This window comes from Mirounga angustirostris, unplaced genomic scaffold (genome assembly GCF_029215605.1).
Source record: "Mirounga angustirostris isolate CCGP_5_RB_7025 unplaced genomic scaffold, mMirAng1.0.hap1 SCAF_9, whole genome shotgun sequence".
Classification (NCBI taxonomy): domain Eukaryota; kingdom Metazoa; phylum Chordata; class Mammalia; order Carnivora; family Phocidae; genus Mirounga; species Mirounga angustirostris.
In genome coordinates this window covers 3,562,111-3,589,693 of record NW_026991717.1, presented here as the reverse complement: position 1 = coordinate 3,589,693, position 27,583 = coordinate 3,562,111, and the positions used below count along the sequence as shown (strand labels likewise).

Genomic DNA, 27,583 nt, shown 5'->3' with positions numbered 1-27,583 from the left:
TTTAAGAAGAATTTGCACCAATTCCAAACAATTTTTTTCCAGAAAACAGAAGAGGAGAGAATACTTCCCTATTCATTTTATGAATATAGTATTAGTCTGATATCAAAACCAGATAAAACTATACAAAAATAAAACTACAGACCAATATTCCACATAAATATAGATGTAAAAATTATTAATAAAATGCTATCAAATAATATTCAGAAATATATAAGAAGAGTTATATACTGTGACCAAGTGGGGTTGATTTCAGGGATGTAAGGCTGGTTCAGTATTTGAAAGTCAGTCACTGTAATCTATTCAGTTATCAAGCTAAAGAGGAAAAAATTCATAGGATCATATCAATTGATGCATAAAAAGTTTTTGAGAAAAGTCAACACCGATTCATGATAAGGAACTCTCAGAAAAATAGAAATGGAAGGGAACTTCCTCAGCTTCATAAAAAATATCTGAAAACCTATAGTTAAAAATACATGATACAGTTATGGTTTCTCCTTAAGATCAGTAATAAGTCTATTTTTACCACTCTGGTTCAACCCAATGCAATAAAGGAAGAAAATAGAAGACATACCAATCCAAAAGAAGAAATGAAACTGTCCTTATTTGTCAATGTAGAGAATCCCAAGGAATCTACAAAATAACCCCTAGAACTAAAAAAGTGAGTTTGGCAAGGTCACAGGATGCAAAACAAACATTCAAAAATTTATTTTACTTCTCTTGTTAGTGATGAGCACATAGAAACTGAAATTAAAAATATAATACTATTTATAATTACTCAAAAAAAGTTAAATACTTAGGTGTAAATCTAACAAAACGTTTACAGAACTTGTATGCTGAGCACTGTGAAGTGCTGATGAAAGAAATCAAAGATCTAAATTAATAGAGACAAGTGTGTTCATGGATTGGATGAGTCAACATGGGAAAGAGCTCATTTCTCCCCAGATTGATTTATAGGTTAAACCCAATTTCGCTCAAAATTCTAGCAATATTTTTTTGTAGATTATTTTAAAATAATTACTCTAAAACAAGATTATTCTAAAATTTATATGGGAAGGCATAGACCCTAGAATAGCTAAAACAATCTTGAAAAAAAAATAATGGAGTAGAAGGAATCAGTCTACCTGATATAAAGGCTTATTATATAGCTACTAATCAAAGCTGTGGTATTGGCAGAGGGATGAACACATAGATCAATGGGAGAAAATATCTGCAAACCACGTATCTGGCAAAGGACTAGTATCTAAATTAATAAATCTTAAAAATCAATAATTAAAAAACAGATAATCCAGTTAGAAAATGAACAAAAGACATAAACAGATGCTTCAGTAAAGAGGATGAATATATGGCAAATGAGCACATAAAAAAGATGCTTACCATCACTGTGTATTAGGAAATGCAAATTAAAATCACAATGAGATCATTACATACTTAGCTTGTCTAAAAAAAAAAATGACAATATGAAATGCTGGCAAGGATGCAGAGAGACCAGATCACTCATATATTGGTGGCGGGAATATAAAATGATATAGTCACTCTGAAAAACAGACAGTTTCTTTAAAAAGTAAACATAAAACCCAGTAGTTGTATTCCTGGGCATTTATACCAGAGAAATGAAATGAATACTTTGTTCACTCCAAAATTTGTACGTGAATTTTTATAGCAGCTTTACTCGTAATATCCAAAAAGTGAAGATAACTCAGATGCCCTTTGGTGAGTGAATGGTTAAACTGTGGTACTTCCATACCATGGAATGCAACACAGCAATAAAAGGAAAAGAACCACTGATATATGCAACAACCAGAATGAATCAACACAGAGATTGCAGAGGTAAAAAAGCCATTCTCCAAATGTTACAAAGTATAGTATTCTTAAAATGACAAAAATTAAAGAATTGGAGGACAGATTAGTAGTTGCCAGGTATTAAGGAGGAGGTGAGGGTGGAAAGAAAGAAGGTAGAGCTATAAAAGGCAACTTGAGAGATCCTTGTGGTGATACAAATGTTCTGTATTTTGACTGTATTAATGTCAGTGTCCTGATTCTGTCATTGTACTATACTTTTGCAAGATGTTACCATTGAGGGAAATAAGGTCAAGTGTATATGGGATCTGTTTTCATTATTTTTTTAGAAATGCCTGGGATTTATAATTATTTTTAAATAAAAGATTTAAATTAATTAGGAAAAAACACCTAGAAATGCCAGGTAAAATAGAACATAAAACTTTTAAAAAATAATAAAGCTGAATGAAGAGATATTCCATGTCCATGGATAGAAAGACTCAATATTGTCAAGATGTCAGTTCCTCCCAACTGGTTCTATAAATTCAATGAAATCCCAATCAAAATCCCAGCAAGTTATTTTTTAAGATATTGACAAACTGATTCTAAAATTTATGTGGAGAGACAGGCCCAGAATAGCCAACACAAGATTGAAGAAGGACACAGTTGGAGGATTGACACTATTTGATGTCTAGACTTACTATAAAGCTACAGTAATGAAGAGAATATGATATTGGTGAAAGAATAGACAAATAGGTCAATGGAATAGAATAGAGAGCCCAGAAATAGACCAATTGAATATAGTCACCTGATCTTTGACGAAGGAACAAAAGCAACACAATGGAGCAAAGATAGTCTCTTCAACATATGGTGCTGGAACACCATTTGGAACACATTTACATGCCAAAAAAAAAAAAAAAGAATTTAGACACAGATTTGCATCATTCATAAAAGTTAACTCAAAATGGATCATAGGCATAAATGTAAAACATAAAACTATAAAAGTCTAGAAGATAACATGGGAGAAAACACAGATGGCCTTGAGTGTGGCAATGACAATGACTTTTTAGATACACCACAAAAGACACTTCATTAAAATTAAAAGCTTCTGCTCTGCAAAAGACAGTGTCAAGAGAATGAGAAGACAAACCTCAGACTGGGAGAAAATATTTGCAAAAGACATATCTGATAAAGGAATATACAAAGATCTATTAAAGTTTAATGATAAGAAAATGGACAGCCTAATTAAAAAATGGATCAAAGCCCTTACAGGCACTGCACCAAAGATGATATAGAGATGGCAAATGATCATATGGAAAGACATTGCACATCATATGTTGTCAGAGAAATGCAAATTAAACAACAGTGAGTTACCACTGCATTTCTATTAGAGGTAAAAAATCTGGAACCCTGACCACACCACATGCTGGTGAGGAGGTAGAATAGCAGGAGCTCTCATTCGTTGCTGGTGGGAGTGCAAAATGGTGCAGCCACCTTGGAAGATAGTTTAGCAGTATGTTTAACATTCTTACCACACTAGCCAGCAGTTGCACTCCTTGGTATTTACCCAAGGGAGTCCAAAGCTTATAGCCACACAAAAACCTGCACATGGATGTCTACAGCAGCTTCATTCATAGTTGCCAAGTCTTGGAAGCAACTAAGATGCCCTTAATAGGTGAATGGATAAATAAGCCGTGGTCCATCCAGACAATGGAATATGATTTATCACTAAAAAGAAATGGCTATTAATCCGTGGAAAGACATGGAGGAATCTTAAATGCATCCCTAAGTGAAAGAAGCCAATCTGAAAGGGCTGTATACTGTGATTCCAACCATATGACATTTTGGAAAAGATAAAACTCTGGAGACTGTGGTTGCCAGGTGTTAGGGTGGGGAAGGGCTGAAAAGGCAAGGCACAGAGGATTTTTATGGCAGTGAAAATACTCCATATTATATCATAATGATGGATACATGTTGTTATACATTTGTTCAAACCTACTGGATGTTCAACACCAAGAATTAACGGTAATGTAATCTGTGGACTTTGGGTGATCATGATGTGTCATTGTAGATTCATCAATTGTAACAAAGGTACCACTCTGGTTGGGAATGTTGATAATGGGGGAAGCTATGCATGTGTGGGGGAAGGGAGCATATGGGAGCTCTCTGAACCTTCCCCTGTGAACCTAAACTGCTTTAAAAAATAGTCTTCTCACCAACTGTGCATGAAGCTTCCTTTTTCTTCACATTCTCGCCAACACTTGTTATTTCTTGTGTTTTGATTTTAGCCATTCTGATAGGTGTAAAGTGATATCTCATTATGATTTTAATTTGCATTTCCCTGATGATTAGTCATGCTGAGCATCTTTTCAATGTGTCAGCCATCTCTTTGTCTTCTCTGGAAAAATGTCTATTCAGGTCCTGTGCCCATTTTTAATTGGATTATTTCTTTTTTTGGTATTGAGTTGTATAAGTTCTTTATATATTTTGGAATAAACCTCTTACTGGATATATCATTTGCAAATATCTTCTAATATTAAGTAGATCCCCGTTTTGTTTTGTTGATGGTTTTGTTTGCTGTGCAAAAGCTTTTTTTGTTGTTGCAGTCCCAGTAGTTTAATTTTGCTTTTATTTCCCTTGCCAGAGGAGACATATCTAGAAAAATGTTTCTATGGCTGATGTGAGAATGCAAATTGGTGCAGCCACTGTGGAAAACAGTATGGAGGTTCATCAAAAAATTAAAAATAGAATTACCATGTGATCTAGTAATTCCATACTGGGTATTTACCCAAAGAAAATGGAAACACAAATTTGAAAAGAAATATGCACCCTTTGTTGTAGCATTATTTACAATAGCCAAGATATGGAAACAACCTAAATGTCCCATCTATAGATAAATGGATATAGAAGATGTGATATATGTACACAATGGACTGTTACTCAGCCATAAAAAAGAATGAAATCTTGCCATTTGCAACAACATGGATGGAGCAAGAGGTTATAATGCTAAGTGAAATAAGGCAATCAGAGAAAGACAAATACTATAAGATTTCATTCATATATGGAATATAAGAAACAAAACAGACAAAGAAAAAAGAGACCCCCCCCCCCAAAAAAAAACCAAACCCTAGACTCTTAAATACAGAGAACAAACTGATGGTTGCTGGAGGTGAGGAGCGTGAAGGGAGGGGTGAAATATGTAAAGGGGATCAAGAGTACACTCCTCGTGATGAGCACTGAGTAATGTATATTCAATTTTTTTTCTTTTTTTTATTCTTATGTTAATCCCCATACATTACATCATTAGTTTTAGATGTAGTGTTCCATGATTCATTGTTTGTGCATAACACCCTGTGCTCCATGCAGAATGTGCCCTCCTCAGGCTAACCCATCCTCCCACCCCCCTCCCCTCTAGAACCCTCAGTTTGTTTTTCAGAGTTCATCGTCTCTCATGGTTCATCTACCCCTCCGATTTCCCCCGCTTCATTCTTCCCCTCCTGCTACCTTCTTCTTCTTTTTTTTTTTTTCTTAACATATATTGCATTATTTGTTTCAGAAGTACAGATCTGAGATTCAACGGTCTTGCACAATTCACAGCGCTTACCAGAGCACATACCCTCCCCAGTGTCTAACACCCAGTCACCCCATCCCTCCCACCCCACCCCCCACTCCAGCAACCCTCAGTTTGTTTTCTGAGATTAAGAATTCCTCATATCAGTGAGGTCATATGATACATGTCTTTCTCTGTTTGACTTATTTCGCTCAGCATAATACCCTCCAGTTCCATCCACGTCGTTGCAAATGGCAAGATCTCATTTATTTTGATGGCTGCATAATATTCCATTGTGTATATATACCACATCTTCTTTATCCATTCATCTGTCGATGGACATCTTGGCTCTTTCCACTGAGTAATGTATAAAATTGTTGAATCACTATATTGTATATCTGAAACTAATCTAACACTGTATGTTAATTGGATTAAAAAAACCCCACAACATTAACAAGTCTTAATAAAAAAGTATAGGTGAACCTAGAAGAAATTAAAGGGAATCCACAGAACCAAAAAAACAAAGAGGTAACTGAATGCCAGACCAAGAAGTGCATACCTGATTCTGTGCCTGTCTGGGGAATGGAGAGGGAATCTCTTGGTGTCCAGAACGCGGCCTGTTGAGTTTTAATTCCTTCATAATCACAAGAGATCAAGTCTTGAGTGTCTGTGAGGCACAGCATAGGAACTCCAACCATAATATAAAGGCAGGATCTTTGAAGTCCATATGTTTCCTAAACAGATGGACTAGGACCAAAACAACCCCACAAAAAACAACAAGAAAACCACATACCAGCATAGAAAATTTTAAATTCTTGGTCTCAACACTGAATTAAAAAAAATTTCCACTTGGGAACAATGGACCTGTTCCAAGAGTTTGAGATACATGTATATTGATTTACATATATTGTACATATTGAGTTGAATGTATATGTCCCATATGATTGTGGAAGCTTTGAGATGAGAAATGAATATCAAAAGTGGTCTTGTAACCCTTGATAGCTCTGAGGCTACTGGCAGTAATACAAGATGTGGAGGGACAGACCACCAAGGCAGGCTCTATGGGATTCCTATTCCTATCAGTAGATCCTTTATTTAAGATTAGCTTGCAATCCTAAGATACATAATACAAAAGGGAATATTTGCCATGAGTAAGCACCATCAGGCACAGCATTGATGACATAAGAGAGAAAAATTACAGTTATCTACATTGATACATTTTTTTTCATAATTGAAAAGAAAAATTTAGCAAACTAGAAATAGAGGTGTACTCTTAATGTATAGTAAATATCATCCTTCATAGTAAAATATCATGCATTTTCTCTGATATTAGGTATGAAATAAGAATGCCTGCTGTCATTGTTTAAATTTGTTATTGTTTTTGAGGCCCTAGTCAGTATAATCAGGCAAGAAAAAGAAATACAAAGTATAAGAATTAGAAAGGAAAAAATAAAGTTCTCAGGATTCAGAGACTACCTGATTATCTAAGATATAATCTAAGAATATCTACACATAAAAAAAATAGGACTAATAAGAGTCCTAGTACTGTAAACAAGATTAATGCACAGACAACAACTGTATTCTTATATGGTAGCAAGAACTGAGAAAGCAAAATTTCATAAAGATGCCATTTACACTACTAACAAAATATGAGGTACCTTGTAAAATATTCAGTAACTGTACAAGACCTTTATGAAAGATTTAAAATCTCACCTAAGTAAATGGTGAGATATAATATGAACATAAATAGGAAGTCACAACATCATAAAAATACATTTCCCACCAAATTAATCTTTAAGTGTAATTCCAATTCTAAGAATCATATGGAAATGCAAAGGTAATGAAAACAATTTTTCAAACAACAAAATGGGTAACTTGCCCAGACACTGAAATTTAAGAAATTTAACTACCATAGTAGCATCGGGACAAATAAGAGACCAATGTAGCAAAGTGGAGATCCAAGAAACAAAAACATGCATATATGAGCATTTGAAATATATTAGAGGTGGCACTAAAATTTTTTAGAGAAAGGGTGGATCTTCAGTATGTGGGGCTCAGGTATGATTATTGATATCCAAAGGGAAAATATTAGAAAATGTCAATACACATAAAGAATACATTCTAGGTGCATTAAAGTCTACTTATGAAAAGCAAAGCTTGAAAACATTTAGAAGAAAATACCAGAGAATGTCTTTATGATCTCTGGGTAGTGAATTATTCCTTAACTAAGATACAAAGAGTTTAAGGAAAATATTGATAAATTCAAGTCCACTACACAATTTTAGAGATACAAGATTTAAAGGAAAATATTGATAAATTCAAGTCCACTACACAAACAATTTTATATCATGAAAATATACTATAAAACAAAGGAAAAGCTTAGAGTGGGAGACTTTTGACAATGAATATAGACAATAAGGGATTAATATCTGAAATATTTAAGTAACTTCTACATACCAGTAAAACAAAAGCAAAAACAACAACAACAAAAAACAAAAGCAAAAACAAACTTGTAGAAAAATGAAGAAGGAATACGGACAGGAAATTCACAGAAGGGAAACCTGCATAATCAAAAACAAATGGCAATATTAACCTCATTCACAAAAAGACATGAAAGAATACAAAGTGAGATATTTTATATTCTTCAGATTGGGAAAAACTTAAAATGTTTTAAAATGCCAAATATTGACCTAGATGTGTGAAAATAAGAACCTTCCTGCACTATGAATGGGGGTGAAAATTGGTACTCTCACTTTTAGAGAGCAATTTGTCAATATCTAGTCATAGTGAAGCTGTAAGTGCCCACAGCAGAACAGTCCCTCCCAGGTATATATCCCAGAGAAATGCATGCAGATATGCCTAAGGGGATTGTGTAAGATTGTTTATTGCAGAATCTTCATAAACTTTAGGAAAATTGGCCAATAAAAAAGAAAAAGAATTGGGGCACCTGGGTGGCTCAGTCGTTAAGCATCTGCCATGAGCCTTCGGCTCAGGTCATGATCCTAGGGTCCTGGGATCGAGCCACTCGTGGGGCTCCCTGCTCAATGGGGAGTCTGCTTCTCCCTCTCCCACTCCCCCTGCTTGTGATCCCTCTCTCACTGTCTCTCTCTGCCAAATAAATAAAATCTTAAAAAAAAAGAATTGATAAATACATGGTGGTATATTTATACATTGGGTTCCTATGGAATCATAAAAATGAATTCGAGTTGGGTCTATCAACATGGATGTTCTCAAAAACATAGTGTTGATACAAATTAAAAAAATCAAGCTGTGAATGTCATGCACCCTATGATACCATTTACTTAGTTGCCTCTGCAGAGGGAGGCAAGGGAATAGGATTGAGGGGGTTTGGCAGGGGACTTGCACCATATTTGTAATGATACATTTCTTAAAAATAATTCCAAAGAAAACTTTAAGAAACGATGAGGCTTTCTAGTGGGTATATGTAGTTTGTGTCATTCTTTTTTTGTGGACTTAAAACATTTCATAATAAAATACTTGTAAGAACACAAAAACAATTCAGTTATACATATTGCTACTCTATTTCAAGTGTTCATCCCCGAAGTAGTACTTGCTTAATTTTTTTTTTTTCAGTTTTTTAGGACTTCAGTGTTTTTTTAGTCTACTTATGCACAAATCTTAACCTGTCTTCTAAAATTTGCTCTTAGGCCTGAGAATCTCCAAATTTGTTTACTCCCTGAGCTCATCTAATTTGAACAAATATATCAGGCTAGAAAAGATCCTAATCAAGTATTAAAAAAATTAAATGAGAGAATAGTATGTCTTATGGTCTTTCTAGTCAGATAAATGTATGGTGATATATGTCCTGTCTCCGGTTTGGTTCCTGGCATGGGGCCAGGCCTATGGCACCCCCATCACTCTGTGTCTCTGATGAGAAACAGGGACAGTAACATCATGTCTCTGCATAAAAATTGAATTAGATTAATTCGAAAGAAGGACAGCAGCTGCGTTAATGGTTCAGCTCATCCCTGCTCCCCACCTTTTGTGCAGCCTCAAACTTTAATCATTCCTGACCCCCTCCCACATTAAGAACTTTACTGTCATTTTGAAAGTACCCTGAGATTCTTAAGAAGGAAACCTACTTCCCTTGGAAAGCTTATCAAGTCTCTTTATCCTAGGAGAGCCTTAGAGACTTGTTAAATCTTCGTAAATATGGAGCTCTGTGGTCCATTTTTCTTGGAGAAGGAAGATGGAGGTGGTTACATATAAAATCAAACAAAGCACCATCCCAAAGCTTTTGAAAGCATTTCAGTGCCTTCTCTTTTTATCAAGGTGCTTATTTAAATGAATGATTTAGGGAAGGGGATGAATGCAGCTATTTTGCTCATTTATTTCTTTGCAGATAATGTTATTTCAGGATTTGATTATATTTAAATTCACAGTCAGTGCTTTTGCACTGCAGAGCATAACCCAGCCAGAATGTCTCTCTTGCAGGAATTTGTAACTCGATATACTAGTCAACTGCCAACCATGGGAAACAGGTTTAAGTTAACTACTATTTAAAAAATTAATGTATTTTTATTCTTCAAAACACATGCTTCTCAGTCTTTAAGGCACTAGTATTTGGGTCAATATATCATCAAATGAATGTAATAAATTATACTGCTGTGAACTCCAGGGAAATTTTATTAATGTTTTTAATGTATCCTCATGTGGAATCAACATATGTTTTTTATATATTCATAAATTTATAGCTTCAAAAATCTCCAATTTCAGGGCGTTATGAATGTTGTAATGGATAGAAAATACATAATTGTGAAATGATGTTCTTGAATTTTCATATACTCCTGATAACCATTAGCTCTTGCATATAATAATTAGAATGAAATTAAAAACTTGGAAGTAATATTTCTGCAGCTCAGTTGCTTCGGGCCAAAGGAATTATTTCCAGAATAAGCTGGCAGGTTCCTGCTTGGGGAATTAGGACTCCAGTGTCCTTAACTTTAAAATAACTTGAATTTCATTTTATGCCTGTTTCATAAAGTGGTCATTCATTTTCATACTAAATTGTAACCAAGGCATACCACATCAATAGAGACCAGTCCGTGAGTTTACTGTGTGTTAGGTTGAAGTGAAGTAGAACGTTAAAAATGTTGGCTAGATGGTTGGGTTTAAAAAAAAAAAAAAATCTTACTACTGATTTGTTAGGGGAATTGAGAGATAGTTTCCCCGCATCTTTATATTCACATCCTGGTACTTAGTAGGTTCACCATAAGAAGTTGCTGGAGAAGGAATGAGTCCAGAATGGTACTTTCTATTCTGAGAGTTCATGAAGTAAAATGCTCTCGTTCCCTATCACTTTGCTGCACTTGTAGTGGGATTGGTCGTGGACATATCCTCGTGTCGTAGGTTTAGATTTTCAGGCTCATCAGTTAAGACACAAGCTTGTGCTTCCTGGATGCTAGGCTTGCGATCAGGGCACAGCAGATGGCAGTCGGGTGTAGACTGTGACTCTGTGGTCTATACCAGCAGACCTGAGACACAGCCATAAACTGTTTTCAAGGATACGTTCTTTCCTTTTAGTTTTAAATTTCTTTTTACAAAAGTAGATTTTCTTTTCTTTTCTTTTCTTTTTTTTAAGATTTTATTTATTTATTTGAGAGAGAGAGACAGATAGTGACAGAGACAGCAAGAGAGAACACAAGCAGGGAGGAGAGGGAGAAGCAGACTCTCCACTGAGCAGGCAGCCCGATGTGGGGCTCGATCCCAGGACCCTGGATCATGACCTGAGCCGAAGGCAGACGCTTAACGACTGAGCCACCCAGGCACCCCACCTTTTTTTTTTTTTAACATTTTATTTATTTGGGGGAGAGAGAGAGAGAAGGGCACAAGTTGGGGGGGGCAGAGGGAAAGGGAGAAGCAGACTCCCTGCTGAGCAGGGAGCCCGATACAGGACTCGATCCCAGGACCCTGGATCATGACCTGAGCTGAAAAGGCAGACGCTTACCTGACTGAACCACCCAGGCGCCCCTACAAAAGTAGTTTTGCTTTTCATGCAAACAGCTAAAGTTACACAGTTGGTAACAGTGCATCTGAAATAATTTTTTTCTGAAGTTCCAGAACACTTTTAAAGAAAATGTCTTTCTTTGTAGGTTTCTACATTTTGTTAGTTAGTTTGTTTGTTTTGTGTATCAGTATTTCAATTCAAATACTGTCTTAACATGTGTCTTTGCAATTTGCCTGCTCTCTGGACAGTAGAATTAAAAGCCTTTTAGGATTCCAAGTCAGTGTGGTACAAAAGCTTTTGGTTATCACTTCCCTAACCTATTAGCTGCTTTCCTCAGTTGGGGCCTTTCCAAAATAAACAGAGTACTTTAAATTACCCCTTTCACTTTTTCTGTAATTTATTTTCTTCTTCTTTTTTTTTCCCCTCAAATAAAAGCACAATGAAATAAGTTGTGTAAGTACATGACCTTGTCTACTGGCATAACTGTCTCCTAGGAGAACAGCATCACTAACCCTCGACCAAGAGAGAGACTTCTCCACCCTAATACCGTTTGCCCCGCCAGCCTCCCAGTTTGGTGCTTCTTGAATGTTTCAAGTTTGTTGTAGCCTCATCGAAAGTTTAATAAATTTCAGGGTCATGTACCTATGACAAGACACAAGAAGAGGAAATAGGCAGTGTTACAAAATGCTAAGACTGGGTCAACCTATTACTACGATAGCATCTGGGAAGATGTTCTAATCCCCAAGTCATGACAATTGTATTAAACAGGGGCCACTGATTGGATACCTTGTCTGCCTTTAAGTTCAGAAATTTAACTATCATTTAGATGATGCTTTCCAAGCATTATCTGTAATGCGTTTTTTTTTTTTTTTTTTTCACTCCCAAAGTTCTTCCTCCCATATGCCTGTCTCCTTAATCCCATTAGGGGTATATGCTACAACTGGAACAGACAGGAAGGTATGGTATGAGATGAAAGTGGAGAAGTCTGAGTTTGAGAACGACTGCAAAGAAAGAAAAAGCGGAAAGCAGGATCAAAAAGTGTCAGACATGATAAAATACAAAATAATCACTCCGTTAAAAGAAAATTGGTCGTGTGGAGGATGGGTCTGTCAAAACTCATAAAATTGTACACCCCCAAGAGAGTGAATTTTACTGTATGTAAATTTAAAAAGCATGGGGAAAAAGGCAGCATAAATAACCATAAAATGTCATGTTTGTACAGCAGTGTGGATATACTTAATTCTGGATTGTGTATCTAAAAATGGTTAAGATGGTGAATTTATGTTATGTGTATTTTACCACAATTAAAATTTAAATTCAGACCTACAAAAAATGTAATGTCTGTATAATGGACTATTATATAGTTATTAAAACAATTTCTCCAAAGAATTAGTAATAAAATGTTATATTAGATTAAAACTAGTACGAAGTTGAATTAGTAGTATGCTTTCATATCTGTAAGTCATGCAGAAATGCTGGATCATTAAATGCCAAAATATTGAGAGCGAAGGTCTTGGTGATGGGATTTTGAAAGATTGATTAGTCTCCTTGGCATATTATTAGTCTTCACGTACTCTTTTTGTAATCAGTAAAAATGGAATCATCAGCAAATACGTGCAATGAATTGCATATTACTGAAATAGATTATCAATTATTTCATAGAGGCTCCTATTTAAACCATACCAGCCAAAAATCAGATCCACTCAGATTCACTTTTCTTTTTTTAGAGAGGGAGGAGGGAGGGGCAGAGGGAGAGTAAAAGAGAAAATCTCAAGCAGACTCCCGGCTGAGCAGTGAGCCCAGCACAGGGCTCCATCTCAGGACCCTGCGATCATGACCTGAGCCAAAATCAAGAGTCGGATGCTTAACCGACTGAGCCACCCAGATGCCCTCACTCAGATTCACTTCTTAAAAATTTCTTTTCTTGCAGTGCCTGGGTGGCTCAGTCGGTTAAGTGTCTGCCTTCGGCTCAGGTCATGATCCCAGGTCCTGGGATCAAGGTCCACATCAGGCTCCCTGCTCAGCGGGGAGCCTGCATCCCCCTCTTCCTCTGTCCCTTACCCCCTGCTTGTGATCTCTCTCTCTCTCAAATAAATAAAATCTTTAAAAAAATTTTTTTTAAATTAAATTTCTAGGGCGCCTGGGTGGCTCAGTTGGTTAAGTGACTGCCTTCGGCTCAGGTCATGATCCTGGAGTCCCTGGATCGAGTCCCACATCAGGCTCCCTGCTCGGCGGGGAGTCTGCTTCTCCCTCTGACCCTCCCCCCTTTCATGTGCTCTCTCTCTCTCATTCTGTCTCAAATAAATAAATAAATAAAATCTTTAAAAAAAAATGAAATTTCTATTCTTCTAGGACAAAATATTTTAAAACATTGAAATAGTATCAGCTGACTTTCAATGCAAGATGTTGAGTTAAGCCTGTGTTTAGCTTTCTTGGCTGCAAATCTGCCATTGAGCTGACCAGGAAAACCAAAGGTAAGAATGTGTGATTGAAAAGTTGGGAAAGGTACCATGAGCAGACCAGCTAACTTTAAGGAGTAAATATAATATAAACTATGAAGCAGCAAGCACTGATTGAGGAAAGTACCTGGCAGATGGAATCTCAAGCATCCAAAGGAAGAATCTGCCTAGAGAATGAGTGGCAGGATTCTAGACCCAGTGGCTGGAGGGGAGGATAGTGTTCGTTGGCGGTCGTTCCTGGAGGATTCTCAAGCCTATAGATGACTTCAGACCCTATAGCACCAGCCTCCCAAGAAGGTCACCTGGACACTATTTTGTAGCTTCCGTTCAATAAGGCCAATAGCTGGAATAAATTGTAGAATGTTGCCTCAAGTAAATGTCTAACAGAGACCATCGTATCGATTACAGAAGGAGGTCATGGAGAGCCCAGCCAACTTAGGTTCCTTCAGTGAGTGAGGGACATGGTGCATGAATGTGTCTACCCGTAGTTTCCTATACTTTTTCACAGAAAAAACCCACAAGTATGCACACACGTTATACATTAATTTCAGTGGTTATATGGCTCCCAGGGTAAAAACTGCACGTAAGTAATGTCATTACATTAATTCAACTAAAGAATTCACTCTCCATTTAAAGTGACACTTTCATGAGATTTTTGCCCTCCTGATTTTTGAATGTTATTTCTTAGAATTTAAACTTTGAATCTCTGAGGTAACGTGGACTAATAAAAGTTTTATCAGTATCACCTTGTATTGACCTGCCTCTCTTCCTCCCTGCCTCTCTCCCTCCCTTCCTTCCTTCCTTCCTTCCTTCTCTCTCTCTCTCCTCCCTCCCTCATTTCCCCTTCCTTCCTTCCTTCCTTCTCTCTCTCTCTCCTCCCTCCCTCATTTCCTTTCTTTCTTTCTTTGTTCCTTCTTCCTTCCTTCCTCCTTTCCTCCCTTCCTCCCTTCCTCCCTTCCTTCCTCTCTCTCTTCCTCTCTCCCTCCTTCCTTCCTTTCTTCTTTCCTTTGTGCTGCTTGTCAGTTCTATGAAATCATTTCTTTTTCCCTCTTTTTTCCTCTAGGAATTGTGAAGGGCAGAATATTCGATACAAGACATGCAGCAATCATGTAAGTTTTGTAATAAAAATCTATAATCCAATAATGTTCATGTGTTAAGTTGGAAGACTGTGTGTACTGTAAAGCTGATGGGCCCTTGGTACCCTTTGGGGAAAATTTAACCATTTTTTTAATTGACAACAGATTTTGTGTATCTCATACCTTCCTTGTGTACTACCTTTTTAGGCCATTTCACATTTATAAACTGATTTGGTAAATATTTAATAATTTCTGAATTCATAGAAACAATACCTGATACCTGTAAGTGCCTTCAAAGTTCAAAGAGCTTTATGCACAGTATGTCACCGGAACCCCACCCTGTCTCTGAGATATAGGCAGACGAGATGTGGTTATTTCTCTTTTGCAAATGAGGGGCCCTGGGGTAAAATTAGTTTCCACCGGTCACAAAGGAAGAGCACAGACTTGAACTGGTCTACTGCTGTTTTTCCTGCCCCAAACCGCCTGTCCTGCCCACTGCAAGATGGGTTTAAGAGTGCTCTGTTGGTGATTCAAGGAAATCGTCCGTAGGGACAGGTTTATAAACCTCTCTCTTGTTCTACAACAGTGAGCACTAAAAAAATTCAAACCTTTTGCTTTACAGCTCTGAAAATGCAAAATAAATATCAGAAGGAATCCGTCCTATTTTCCACTTAAAACATGTCCCTTGTTCGTGATACAGACCCAAATCAAAATGACGCGAATAAAAAGGAAATTATTAGAATCTGGACATCAAAGTGAGATTTAGATTTTTTTTAACCCATTTCTTCTCCCTTGGTTGTAATTAATTTATTTCAAAAGTTTCACTCACTCGGGCTCTGTCCCTCTTGTTCTGGGCCAGTATAAGACAGAAGTCCTGTCTGAGGGTCTTTATTCTGCAGACCCAGACTCGTCCTGGGAGGGCAGCCCTGCCACGCCTGGGCAGCAGTGAGTGGGTAGCGTGAGCCAGACCTTCTGACCACAGGGCTCAGCCGTGTTTTCAGTCTGTTTTTATCAGTGATGAAGCAGCAGTGTTTGTCTTTCTATCTCACCTGGTTTCAAACTCAAGTGGGAAATGTGGGTGCCTATTTGTTGGGCATTCAAACTCCAATATCACTCAGCCCTGGGGCAGACAGATTGGTGTCCACCATGTCCTTGGAGGAATTTGGGACCACAAAGCAAATAGATTTCGCATGTTCTCTGACCGGCTGGAGGGCCGAGGACTTGGGGGACACGTGTGCGTGATGCTTAATTAAATGAGCTGAGGTCTGGGTCGGGGCGCAGGAGGCAGAGAGATTGATTTGAGCACAGATCAGACATTTAGTTACAAACACAGTCTGGCTTTGTTTTCCCATGCAAGCACGTGAATGCATTAGTAACCTGAGGGTTTTATCTAGGAGACAGTTTAATCTATTACATTTTGCCTGGGTGCATATTTTTGTTTTGTTGTTGTTGTTTGTTTTTAGGGTTTTTTTTTTTTTCCTTTTTATAACGTGCTGCTTTAACAAATGACCACAAATTCCTTGCAGCCATTCAACAATAAATTCTACAACAGTATCCTAGTCAGCAGTACTCTGAGACTATCTAGGGGAATTCTTTTAAATTTTAAATGCCCAGATCAAGGTGTTGCCATTTGAGATTTCACTTGGGTTTCTGTGTGTGTGTGTGTGTGTGTGTGTGTGTGAGAGAGAGAGAGAGAGATTCTGCTCTCGCTAATTCCAAAAAGGTACCTTTCTTCAACACAAGTATTAAGAGGGTCTAGGAGTGTTGGGTCATACAGTGTAGACATACAATGTAATCTACTAAAATCAGTGCATACTAGGTGCAATGGTTAGGACTTGGGTGCGCTTGAGTGAAGATCCCAGGCCCCTGAGGCTCCGTGGGTCTTGGGAAGACCTGTTGTCTCTATGTGAAGGCCCCTCTGTGAGGATCCTGCAGAAACCTTTACCACCTCTAGGCTGGTGAGGAATAGAGGTTTAGAAGGTGGTGACCAGTGGGGAGGACCACAAAGTGAAAGTTGCCCTTTCTCGTTCTCAGAGTTGGGGTCCTTAGAGAGATTTCGTAAGAATGCGGCATTAATCGCTGTGCTTGCCATTGCAAACTCAGAGTTTTAAACAAAATTTCTTTCAGGGAAATAAGGGGGGTCGTGGCAAGTCTTTCTGAGCTGTAGCACTCAGGAAACCCCTCCACCTCCGTGTGCCAGGCCCTGCTGCTGTGCATCCCCAAACCCTCCCGCAGATCGGAGTGGATCTGTGCAGCAGGGCTGGTGGTCTTCCCAGCAGAGATGACACAGTGTGTTCCTGGGAATATACCATAGAAACACACCCAGGATGTCAGGCATCCTGAGTGGATGTAACCACATGAACTTAGGGTACAAAGATAGTCACGTCTCTTCTTGAGTTGCTTCCTACTTTATTAATTGGGGTTTAGAATCACCCTTTTGAGATCTCCCCCTCCCTGCTACCCAGGGTGGTGCAGAGGGCAGGAGGGGGCAACCTACCTCCACTGGGGAGAGACGTGAGGTCCCATCAGTGCATCCCTGCTGTTGCTTCTCATGGCCATTCAGTGTCCCCGTGGGAGACAGGCCATGCCCCCTGAACAGTCAGCGGTTTCACTTTTCCCTGGAAATGGGGCCCATCACCCACTCTTCTGAAGGAAGCTGCCTTTGGTGATTCCAAGATGCGGCACTCTTATGAGGGAGATTTACCTTGTGATTCAGAGATGCCTACACCTATATTTCTGGGGGCATGGGAGCCCATCCGATGGGGCCGCAAGATCCCCTGTTTCCCCCCTGAGGGACCTCACCGTCTTGGTGATCAGGGAAGTCTGCTCCGTGGAGGAATGGAGGTCACTGCTGCGGGACCCCAGAGACCTACCGTTCCCTCCCATTCCAGAGGTCACTCCTACTTCTTTCTATTCCTCCACGTGATTATCTGAAGGCTCAGGCTCTCGGCCTCAAAACCACAGAGCTTGTCATCTGTATGTGCCAGCTTTTGAATTCTTAACCAAACTTAATAATAATAATAATAATAATAGTAATAATAATAACAACAACAACAGATCACACGTATCCACTACTTCCTGAATGCTAAACATTGTTCCAAGTGCCTATCCATGAATAAACTGATTTAATCCTCATAATATCTCTACAAAGTAGATACTATTTTTATTTCCACTTTTTAAAAAACATTTATTTATTTGAAAGAGAGAGCAGGGGAGGGGCAGAGGAAGAGAGAGAGAGAAAATCTCAAACAGACTCTGTGCTGAACACAGAGCCCAACACGGGGCTCGATCCCGCAACCCTGAGATCATCACTTGAGCCAAAAATCAAGAGTCAGACGCTCAACTGACTGAGCCACCCAGACGCCCCTTATTTCCACTCTTACACAGGAGGAAATGTAGGAAATGCGCCCAAGGGCACAAAGCTGAACTAGACCCCAGGCAGTTGGGCTCCAGGCTCTGGAGTGCAGGCTTCTACCCACTCTGCTACACCAGACTGCTTCTTGGAAAGGAGCCTGAAAGGTCTGGAGCTTTGTTAGATGATTGATTATGGTACAAATAGTAGTCTCAAATGTGGCTGCTCCCCCCAACCCACGAGCACATGACTCACGGGGGGAATTGCAGGGACATCCCCCTTTCGGATACCGTTATAGAATCGCCAACCCCAGGAGCTGTAGGACAGACCTTCTGAATATTCACAGTTGGCAAGAGACAGAAGTCAGGGAGAGGAGAGGCAACGGAGGGGAAGTCACGGAAATGAAGTCCTCCATGGCCGTGGGCCTCCCACGCCAATGGCCCGAGGTGGGGGGAGAGGGTCCCCGAAACAGGGGAGGGTCGGGCTTTACGCGGACAGACCTTGACCGCCCCATTTCTGATCTCTGCCTCCCTCAGCAGAAGATACCTGAGAAGAATAGGCTCCAGGCACTCAAGGAAGGATCGAATGTCCTTTTGTTAGGAAGTGTGGGTGTGACGGGGATACACATTCAGAGGGTGGAGAGGAAGAAATCCCACTCCTGGTGTGCAGGAATGGGAGGCGCGGCCAGGCAATGAGGACCACACTGCCCTCCCTGCGAAATCAGGCTTTGCTTCCGCAGCTCTCCCTCGGGTCATTCTGTTGGGGAAAATGGGGCTTTGGGCTGGAGCAGCCCCTAATCCCTGGTACCTGCCATCTTCAGAGATAACCCTCCAGTCAGCGCTCAGCAAAGACCCTGACGGTCAGGGCGGGGCCCCTGAGGCCTCAGTGAAGAATTTTCCTTATCAGGCATCTCCCAGAGCAATTGGAGACTTTCCAAGGGAAGCCATGCATGTCAGCAAGGAGTTCTACTACTTGAATTCACTGACTTACTCATTTTTTAATACCAGGGTTTATGGGATCAAAGGAAGTGCTGGAAGAGAGCAAAGGGAAAATACCTTTAAAAACAAGTATATCATGATTTGGTCAGAGTGTTTTTGCAGCATGAACACATTTTTATGTGAGCACAGAGGGAGCAGTGGTTAATTCTGCACGGTGGGGTCCCTGTTGGCTTTCCAGAAGAGACAACATTTGATGTGACCCTTGAAAGACTCTTCATGCCACGGGTCCTATGGATGGCTAGTTTCTGGCAGTTTCCTCTTAGAGGTGTTCTTTACTTTCCACCGTCACTGCTCCTACCCCAATCCATGTTGCCGTCACAGAGGTCCTCCTAAAGTGCCACGCTTTCAGTCCCCTTTGTGGATCCTCATTGCTTTTAATTCCCCTGACTTGCATCAACTCACAAACTTTCACCTTTGCTGGCCATGCCTGGTCCCGGTCCCTCATCGCTACTGACTTCATTTCTGCTGTGTCTCTGTTGTTTGTGTTCTTTCCTACAGTTGTCCTAAACACAGCAGGCCATCCCTTAAATCTCATCTGAAACGTCACTTTTCCATGATGCACCATTTGCTAACTGCCTTCTTATAATGGCCACTCACAGTAACTTGTTTTCATGCTAGAAATTTTGGCATTGGTTATATTAGAGCATCCCAAAATTTAACGCATAGTACAACTTGGATATGAAGATAAAATAAAAATTTTAAATTTGCTTACAGTAGAAATCACATTTCTCCTAAGTCTCTACTCACTGGTTATCTGGGAGAAATGACCTAAATATATAACCCATGTAAAAACTTGGTTCAGTCCTATTATATAAATCATCCCTTAGCTAATGGTCTCTCTTATGCACAAAAATGCTCTTTTTTAGGTGATCTCCCTGTTTGGGCATTTCTCCCTAAGTTGTCCATGAGAATGGTTTGCATATCCTCATGGCTTGAGGAAGGAAACGAGATCGCTGTCTTTGGCATGGTCCTTGAATGGGTACTAGTTGTATCCTCCTTCCCCTCCTTCTCCCTCTTCTCCTAATCTCTGTCCTCCTCCTCCTTCTCCTTTCCTATGCTTTCCAGACTGGCTGCCCCCTCCTAAGTCCAGTCTTCCTGATCTAGGATCTGTTCTTTCCATATTAACTCCACTTAATCAATTTTTTTTTAGATTTTTATTTATTTACTTTAGAGACAGAGAGAATGCAGGAGGGGGAGGTACTGAGAGAGTGAGAGAGAATTCTAAGCAGACTCCCCGCTGAGCATGGAGCCTGATGCTGGGCTTGATCCCAGGACCCTGGCCTCATGACCTGAGCTTAAATCAAGAGTCAGATGCTTAACTGACTGAGCCACCCAGGCACCCTGCCACTTAATCAATTTTTAATTTAACACTTGGACAACAATTTTATTTCCTTCATCCAAAGCCTTACTTGTGAATCTATAAATACAAACAGTAACCCACTGTGTCAGTGTATTTCATGCAGTAGGTGCTGCATCTCCAATAAGATAGCAGGCTCTCGACATGAAAGCGGTGGATTATATTCTTCTTTTATGTTCTCCACAGCAGGTAACCTAGGCGAAGCCCATAAAGTGTATTTAACTAATGTGTTGTCTTAACTGATATGAAGAAATGCTTCTCAGGGAAAGGGAAGCAGAAAAATGTTTGGTATTCAAGCTTCCTAAATGTCAACTAAACTATTTAAGACACAAGAATCCCTAGATTGTCTTGAGCCAGCGCAGGGGACCCAGCAGAAGCCGACTAGACAGGCTTAGTGTTGACACTGGAAGGATGCCAAGTAAATGAAAGTGCTTAATGTAAGCCCTCCATGTCTTGCAAGATTACTAGAAAGCGGTATCATATAATGGAACACTTGTTACTTTGGGAATCAGTCTTGGCTCTGTCATAGTCTAGCTGGGTGTCTTTGGGCTAGTGACTGAAAACTTTGAGGATCACAGTTTCCTCTGTTTGTAAAATGAGGGTAATGATAGTTCTGACCCACCTACCTCAAAGGGAATGTCTGTATGATCCCTTGTAAACAGGAAAGCATTGTCCAGATACAAGGGTGTCTTCATCGGGATCATCATTTCCCAGGAACAGAAGCCTACTCAAAATAGCTCAAGAAAAATGGATTCACTGGATGGATGTGTGGATATTTAATGGAATTTGGGCATCAGCATACCTTAAGGGCCTGGACCCAGGAATCAGAAAGTGAGAAGCCCAAGTTATGTAATCTTATTGAAATACATGGTTTGTCATCGTTCCTTCTTTCGGTCTAATTCATTCTTCTTTGTTGTGAGAACTGGCTTGCTTTGCTTCAACAGGCATCTCATGAAAGAGATGGTTAGCTCAGTCTCAGACTGATGAGAGTCCTCAGCTCTTCTATTGCAATTCCAAATTCCTGGGAAAGACTGTCCTGGTGTGGACCAGGCGTGTGCTTCTGACCAAGGAGGCCAGGTCCTGTGTCCAAACCTGGCCACCTTTTCAGCAAGGACTCAGTGTAGGCTGGCATCCTCGGCTGTCTGTTAATTAAACCTTGTTAATTTTGTGAAACTTCTTTGGTTTCTGGAGTTTAAGGCAGTCAGTGGTCAGACAGCAAGAAATTTCAGTCCCTAGAGCATGTTGGCCACATCAGTGAGCCTAATGTCAGGGAAGTTGTTTTCACTCTGCTCTCTTACACCCTTGGCTTGGGGTTCAAAGAGTCAGATACAGAGAAAACTAGCCGTGGTTAAGGGAAGAAGGCGCCATACAATTTTATCAACTGATGATCTTCCCTGGGGCCGGACGGAAAACAGTCCTCATTTCAATAGAGAAAGGTCAACCAGTTTCAGTCTTTAGTTCAACTCTCTTCCATAGGTGTGACCTGGGTTAAGGTTTGATCTTTCTGAAACAAGAAAAATGTGGATGCAGTTAAAGATTTTGGAAGAATTCACCACAAACTAATACAACTAATCCCAGGGGAATGTTTATTTCTTATATTTTATGTCTTCCCTACCTACTTCCAAAAGGGATTTGAGGCAGATTATAAAGGCCAGAAGCATAAACGCAGCAAGATACAAAAGTTAAGTAGTAAAAAGGGGAGAAATGAAAGAAATTATATTTTAAGATTCTGGCTGATAATTTATTAATAATTATTTGTAGAAAAAATAATGTTAGGTTTTTACCTTGCACCACACATGAAAATAAATTCCCGATGTAAAGAAGTGTTAAATAGGGGCGCCTGGGTGGCTCAGTCATTGGGCATCTGCCTTCGGCTTGGGTCATGATCCCGGGGTCCTGGGATCAAGCCCTGCATCGGGCTTCCTGCTCCGCGGGAAGTCTGCTTCTCTCTCTCCCACTCCCCCTGCTTGTGTTCCCTCTCTCGCTGTGTCTCTGTCTGTCAAATAAATAAATAAAAATCTTTAAAAAAACAACAAAGTGTTAAATATAATTGCTAAACTATAAAGGAGATAGAAAAATACATTTCAGTATTTATCTGTTCTTAGGCAGGGTAGAAAAAGCATTTCTAAACTTATTAATGAGGGAAGAAGCCTTAAAAGGAAATATTAATAGAGCTGATTACCTGGAAATATAAATCTTCTTGACTTTGCAAAGCAACCAAACCAAAATCAAATGGGGAAAATATTTCCAGTGCAGATGGCAAAGAATTGATAACTTCATTAGGAAGACTGATAGTCTTACCTGTTAAAAATAGTAAAAAGGCAAACATTCCAATAGATAAATGAAGGACAGAAAACAAGAAATTTTTGAAGAGTTAATACAAAAAGCAAATATATGTGAAAGCGATCAAACCTATGAAAGGAAATGTAAATTAAAATAATGAAATTCTATTTAACATGATAGAAAAATGTTAAGCTGAGAAGAGAGATTGAGAAAAAGGGAACTTAGGGAGCCTGGTGATAATAAGGAGGGAAATTCCTGGAGGGGAATTTGGCAATATTTTGAAAAGCTCATGAAACACACCCTTTTTCTCAGAAAGTTTATTGCCAGAAATTCGTTTTTGGGAAATCATCAAGGATTTGTGTAAAGATTTAGGTATAAGAATCTTTGTCTTTTATTCTTTTTTTTTTTTAATAGAAACTATTTCCCAAAGGTTTTATAAGGACCATTGATTACTTTTGTAATAAGGAAAAAATACAAAATAATTTATTGCCTTTCTGTATCTGTTTTCTTTCATTGGGAAGTTTGTATAGAATTAATTAATTCCCATCAATTAGGAAGTTTTTACCCAACTCTGAAGAATAAAGTAACCTTTTGTCAGCCAGCATCTGGCTTTGGAAATATCAGATGGGAGGGATTAGTAATTAAGTAAAAAGATTTCTGAGTCATCAACACTTGCACACTTTTTACTATTATTATGAGAACTCCCTAGAGCATTTACTTAGAATTTCCTTGCTGTTGTTGTAGACGGAATTTGAAAGAGCTCCATTTTGTCCCTCCACATCCTCCAGTGGGTTGAAGGCAGGCACTTGGTTCCAGGAAAAAGCAGTGGCTGGGGGCCCAAACCAGGGAAGGAGGGCACATGAATTAACAATCACCAAAACGGAAAGAAACAAACACAGGTTCTCACAAAGCATGGCAAATTTGGGGCAAAAGTGGGGGCAATAATCCTTCCCATTGAAATGGTTCTTGAAGGCATGGACGACAATTAATATCCCCTATAAAGAGCTGGAGTCCCCTGGAAGAATTAAAAGCAAGATGGTTAAAAGAGAGCATTTAAATAAAGTGGAGATAAAGTGACTCTAAGGTGAGAGGCCGGTGGTGGGGTCTGGTCTCGTGAGACTCTTGTAAACTTGTTCAGCCTTTGGGTGGCTGATCTCCCCGAGTGACGCGCGTGTGGCCCTTCTCCTCTGCTCGCAGGACTGCCCTCCGGACGCGGAGGACTTCAGAGCCCAGCAGTGCTCTGCCTACAATGACGTCCAGTATCAGGGGCGTTATTATGAATGGCTTCCCCGGTATAACGATCCTGCGGCCCCCTGTGCGCTCAAGTGTCATGCACGGGGACAGAACCTGGTAGTGGAGTTGGCACCCAAGGTCCTGGATGGAACTCGCTGCAGCACAGATTCCCTGGACATGTGCATCAGTGGAATTTGTCAGGTAAGCCACACCTGCTTCCCATACCCCCGGGTCCAGCACGTGCCACGCCCACTCTCCATACTGAGACTCTCTTCTTTATGCAGATGAAATATTGCCTTTGAAACTTGTCATGTAAAAAAATATGGTAGAGAGTATCACTCACCTTCAAATTATGTTTTACTTATTTAAAATAGTGTAAACTTTGTCCAGGTAGACTCAAAAGATTGCAGTAGAGGACATCTTATTCCTCTAGGTCAGTGGTGCTCCAACTTGAAAGGGCATCAGATTCACCTGAAGGACTTGTTAAAACACAGGGGGCTGGGCCCCCACCCCCGGAGTTTCTGATCCAGTAGATCTGGGCTGGAGCCTGATAATTTACATTTCTAACAAGTTCATGGGAGATGCTGATGCTGCTGGTCCAGGGCCCCATTTAGAGAACCACAACTTTGGAAGGGTAACGTCAATAGGTTCTTTGAGCCTTTTAACAACTAACTGTTTTATTAAAATTTATTGTTTTGGGTCTTTGGGAGCAGTGACTTACTTACTAAAAAATTAGCATGAGTGCGTTCCAGCAGATTTTTCAGAGTGGAGTTTGCAAAGCTGTGGTGCATGGAACTGAGACATAGAACCCCACGCCCTCCCCCAGCTTGCAGTGGGTATGAGGATTCAGGGCACTGGGACAGGTGGCTGAGATAGTATGGGGATGGCAGGGAAATGATGAGATTCCACCCCCATTCCCTTAATCTCTAGAAAAATATTTTAAGAGAATTATGTCTAGTATTCCATACCTTATTATGCTCTTATAACAAAAACAGTATGAATAAGAGCAACACCCCAACCACCTACCAAGTGTCGGGCATTACCAGCCATCTCAGATGTCACACGGTCCAAGACAAACCATGATCTTGCTCTTCAAAGTAGCTTCTCCTTCCTGCATCTGCTTATCTAGAAAATGGCCTCCGGTTGCTCACTGCAAAATTCTGGGGTCCTTCTTGATTCTCCTCTTTCTTTTTTTTTTTTTTTTAAAGATTTTATTTACTTACTCATGAGAGACAGAGAGAGAGAGAGAGAGAGGCAGAGGGAGAAGCAGGCTCCCAAGGAGCAGGGAGCCCGATGTGGGACTCGATCCCAGGACCCTGAGATCATGACCTGAGCCGAAGGCAGACGCTTAACCATCTGAGCCACCCAGGCGCCCTTGATTCTCCTCTTTCAACACACACATCTAATCCATTGTCATTCTGTATTCAAAAGTCTTTTTTTTTTTTTTTTTTTAATCAACCATTCTTTTCTGTCTGCATGACTTCTTTTTTGGTCTAAGCCTTCATCAACTCTGACCTAAACTGCATGGCTAGCCTCCTCTCCTGATCTCTCAGCTTCCACCATTGTTCCCCTCAGGTCCATTTTCCACACAGCAACCGAAGTGATTGCTTTAAAACCTAATCCCTCGATGACTTATCATTGCATTGATGGTGAAATCCACCATCCTTTTTTGCCTTTCCAGGCTCTTCCTGGACCCCCACCCTTTTAAAAAATAGACTTAATTTTCTAGATTCATGGAAAAATTGAGTAGAAGGTACAGAGAATTCCAATCTATCCCCTACCCCTTCATATGTGTAAACTTGTCCACTATTAAAATCCTGCACCAGAGTGGTACATTTGTTTTGATCAATGAACCTACATTGACACATCATTATCACCCAAAGTCTGTGTTTACTCTTGGTGATACACATCAAACATTTTGACAAATGTTTGTTGGCTGTTTCTACCAGTAGATATCTTACAAAGTAGTTTCACTGCCATGAAAGTCCTCTCTGTTCTGCCTATTCGTCGTCGCCTCCCCTGCTAAGCCCTGGCAAGCACCGATCTTTTTATTGTCTCCATAGTTTTACCTTTTTCAGGATGTCATATAGTTGAAATCATAGAGTATGTATGATTTTCAGATTAATTTCTTTCACCTCGTAGTATGCATTTAAGTATCCTCCATGTCTTTTCAGAACCTGGTAGCTCATTTCTTTTTATTACTAATATTCCATTGTCTGGATGTACCACATTTTACTTATCCTTTAAAAAGGGGATTCTTGTAGATAATGGATAATTGGATTTTGTTTTTTGATCCACTCTGACAATCTTTGTCTTTTAATTGGTACATTTAGGTCAGTGATGTTTAAAGTGATTATTTACCATATTTGTTACTGTTTTCTATTTGTTACCCTTGTTCTATATTCCTATTTTTTGTTCACTGTTCTGGTTTTTGCAGTTTTGACCAACGAGCATTTTATATGATTGCATTTTCTTTCCTTATTTAATACATCAGTTATACTTTTTGTTTTTGCCTTTTTTAGTAGTTGCCCTACAGATTGCAGTATACATTTATAACTAGTCCAAATTTACCTTCAAATAACACTAAACTGCTTCATGGGTATAGTGAATATACAAGCAGCAAAGTAATAGTAACACCAAAATCCTGATTTCTCCCTATAACCCTTGTGTCATTGCTATCATCCATTTCACTTATGCATAAGCATATGTAAGCATATATCTACACAAATATACATATATAAGCATACACAATCGAATACATTGTTCTACTATCATTTTGATAAACTATAATCCTTTAGGTCTATTAAGAATAAGAAAAATTAATGTTTTTATTTTATTTTCCTTTATTCATTTTCCAGTGCACTTCCTTTCTTTATATAGATCGACATTTTTGACCCATGTCATTTTCCTACTCTGAAAAACTAGGTCCACTAGCAAAAAACTTCCCTCAATTTTAGTTTGCCTGAGGAAGTCTTGATTTCTCTTTCACTTTTGAAGGATAATTTCATAGGGTACAGAATTCTGGGCTGGTGCTTTTTTTTCTCTCAGCACTTTAAATATTTTACTCCACTGTCTTCTTGCTTGCATGTTTCCTAAGGAGAAGTCAGATGTAATTCTTGTCTTTGCTCCTCTGTAGGTAAGGTATTTTATTCCTCTGGCTTCTTTCCAGATTTTTTTTATCTTTGATTTTTTGCAATTTGAATATGATATGCCTACAAGGCATTTACCTTTCTTGGTGTTCTTTGAGCCTCCTGGCCCTATGGACTTGTGTCTGATATTAATTGGGGGGAAATTCTCAGTCATTATTGCTTGAAATACTTCTCTTCCTTTCTCTCTTTCTTCTTCTTCTGGTATTCCCACTACACTCAGGCCACACCTTTTGTAGTTGTCCCACAGTTCTTGGATGTTCTGTTTTTTGTTTTGTTTTGTTTTTCGTCCAGTCTTATTTTCTTTTTGATTTTTTATGTGGGAAGCTTCTGTTGACCTCTCCTCAGAGACTGCACTCTTCCCCCTTTTGTGCTGTTTTTCCAA

The 27,583-nt window shown here is 39.4% G+C and overlaps 1 protein-coding gene across 9 annotated transcripts in view; it reads left to right on the top strand.

Annotated features, from left to right (window-relative positions):
* The window catches only part of ADAMTSL3 (ADAMTS like 3), a 372,820-nt gene that overhangs the window by 141,433 nt on the left and 203,804 nt on the right, over positions 1–27,583 (top strand). For all 9 annotated transcript variants that reach the window (XR_010404803.1, XR_010404802.1, XR_010404804.1 and 6 more), the window contains exons 5-6: positions 14,817–14,862; positions 24,017–24,253. Coding sequence is in view for 6 of the 9 variants with exons in the window: in XM_064569802.1 (XP_064425872.1) it covers positions 14,817–14,862; positions 24,017–24,253 (283 nt within the window). In the remaining 3 variants the exon portion in view is untranslated. The remainder of the gene's footprint in view (positions 1–14,816; positions 14,863–24,016; positions 24,254–27,583) is intronic.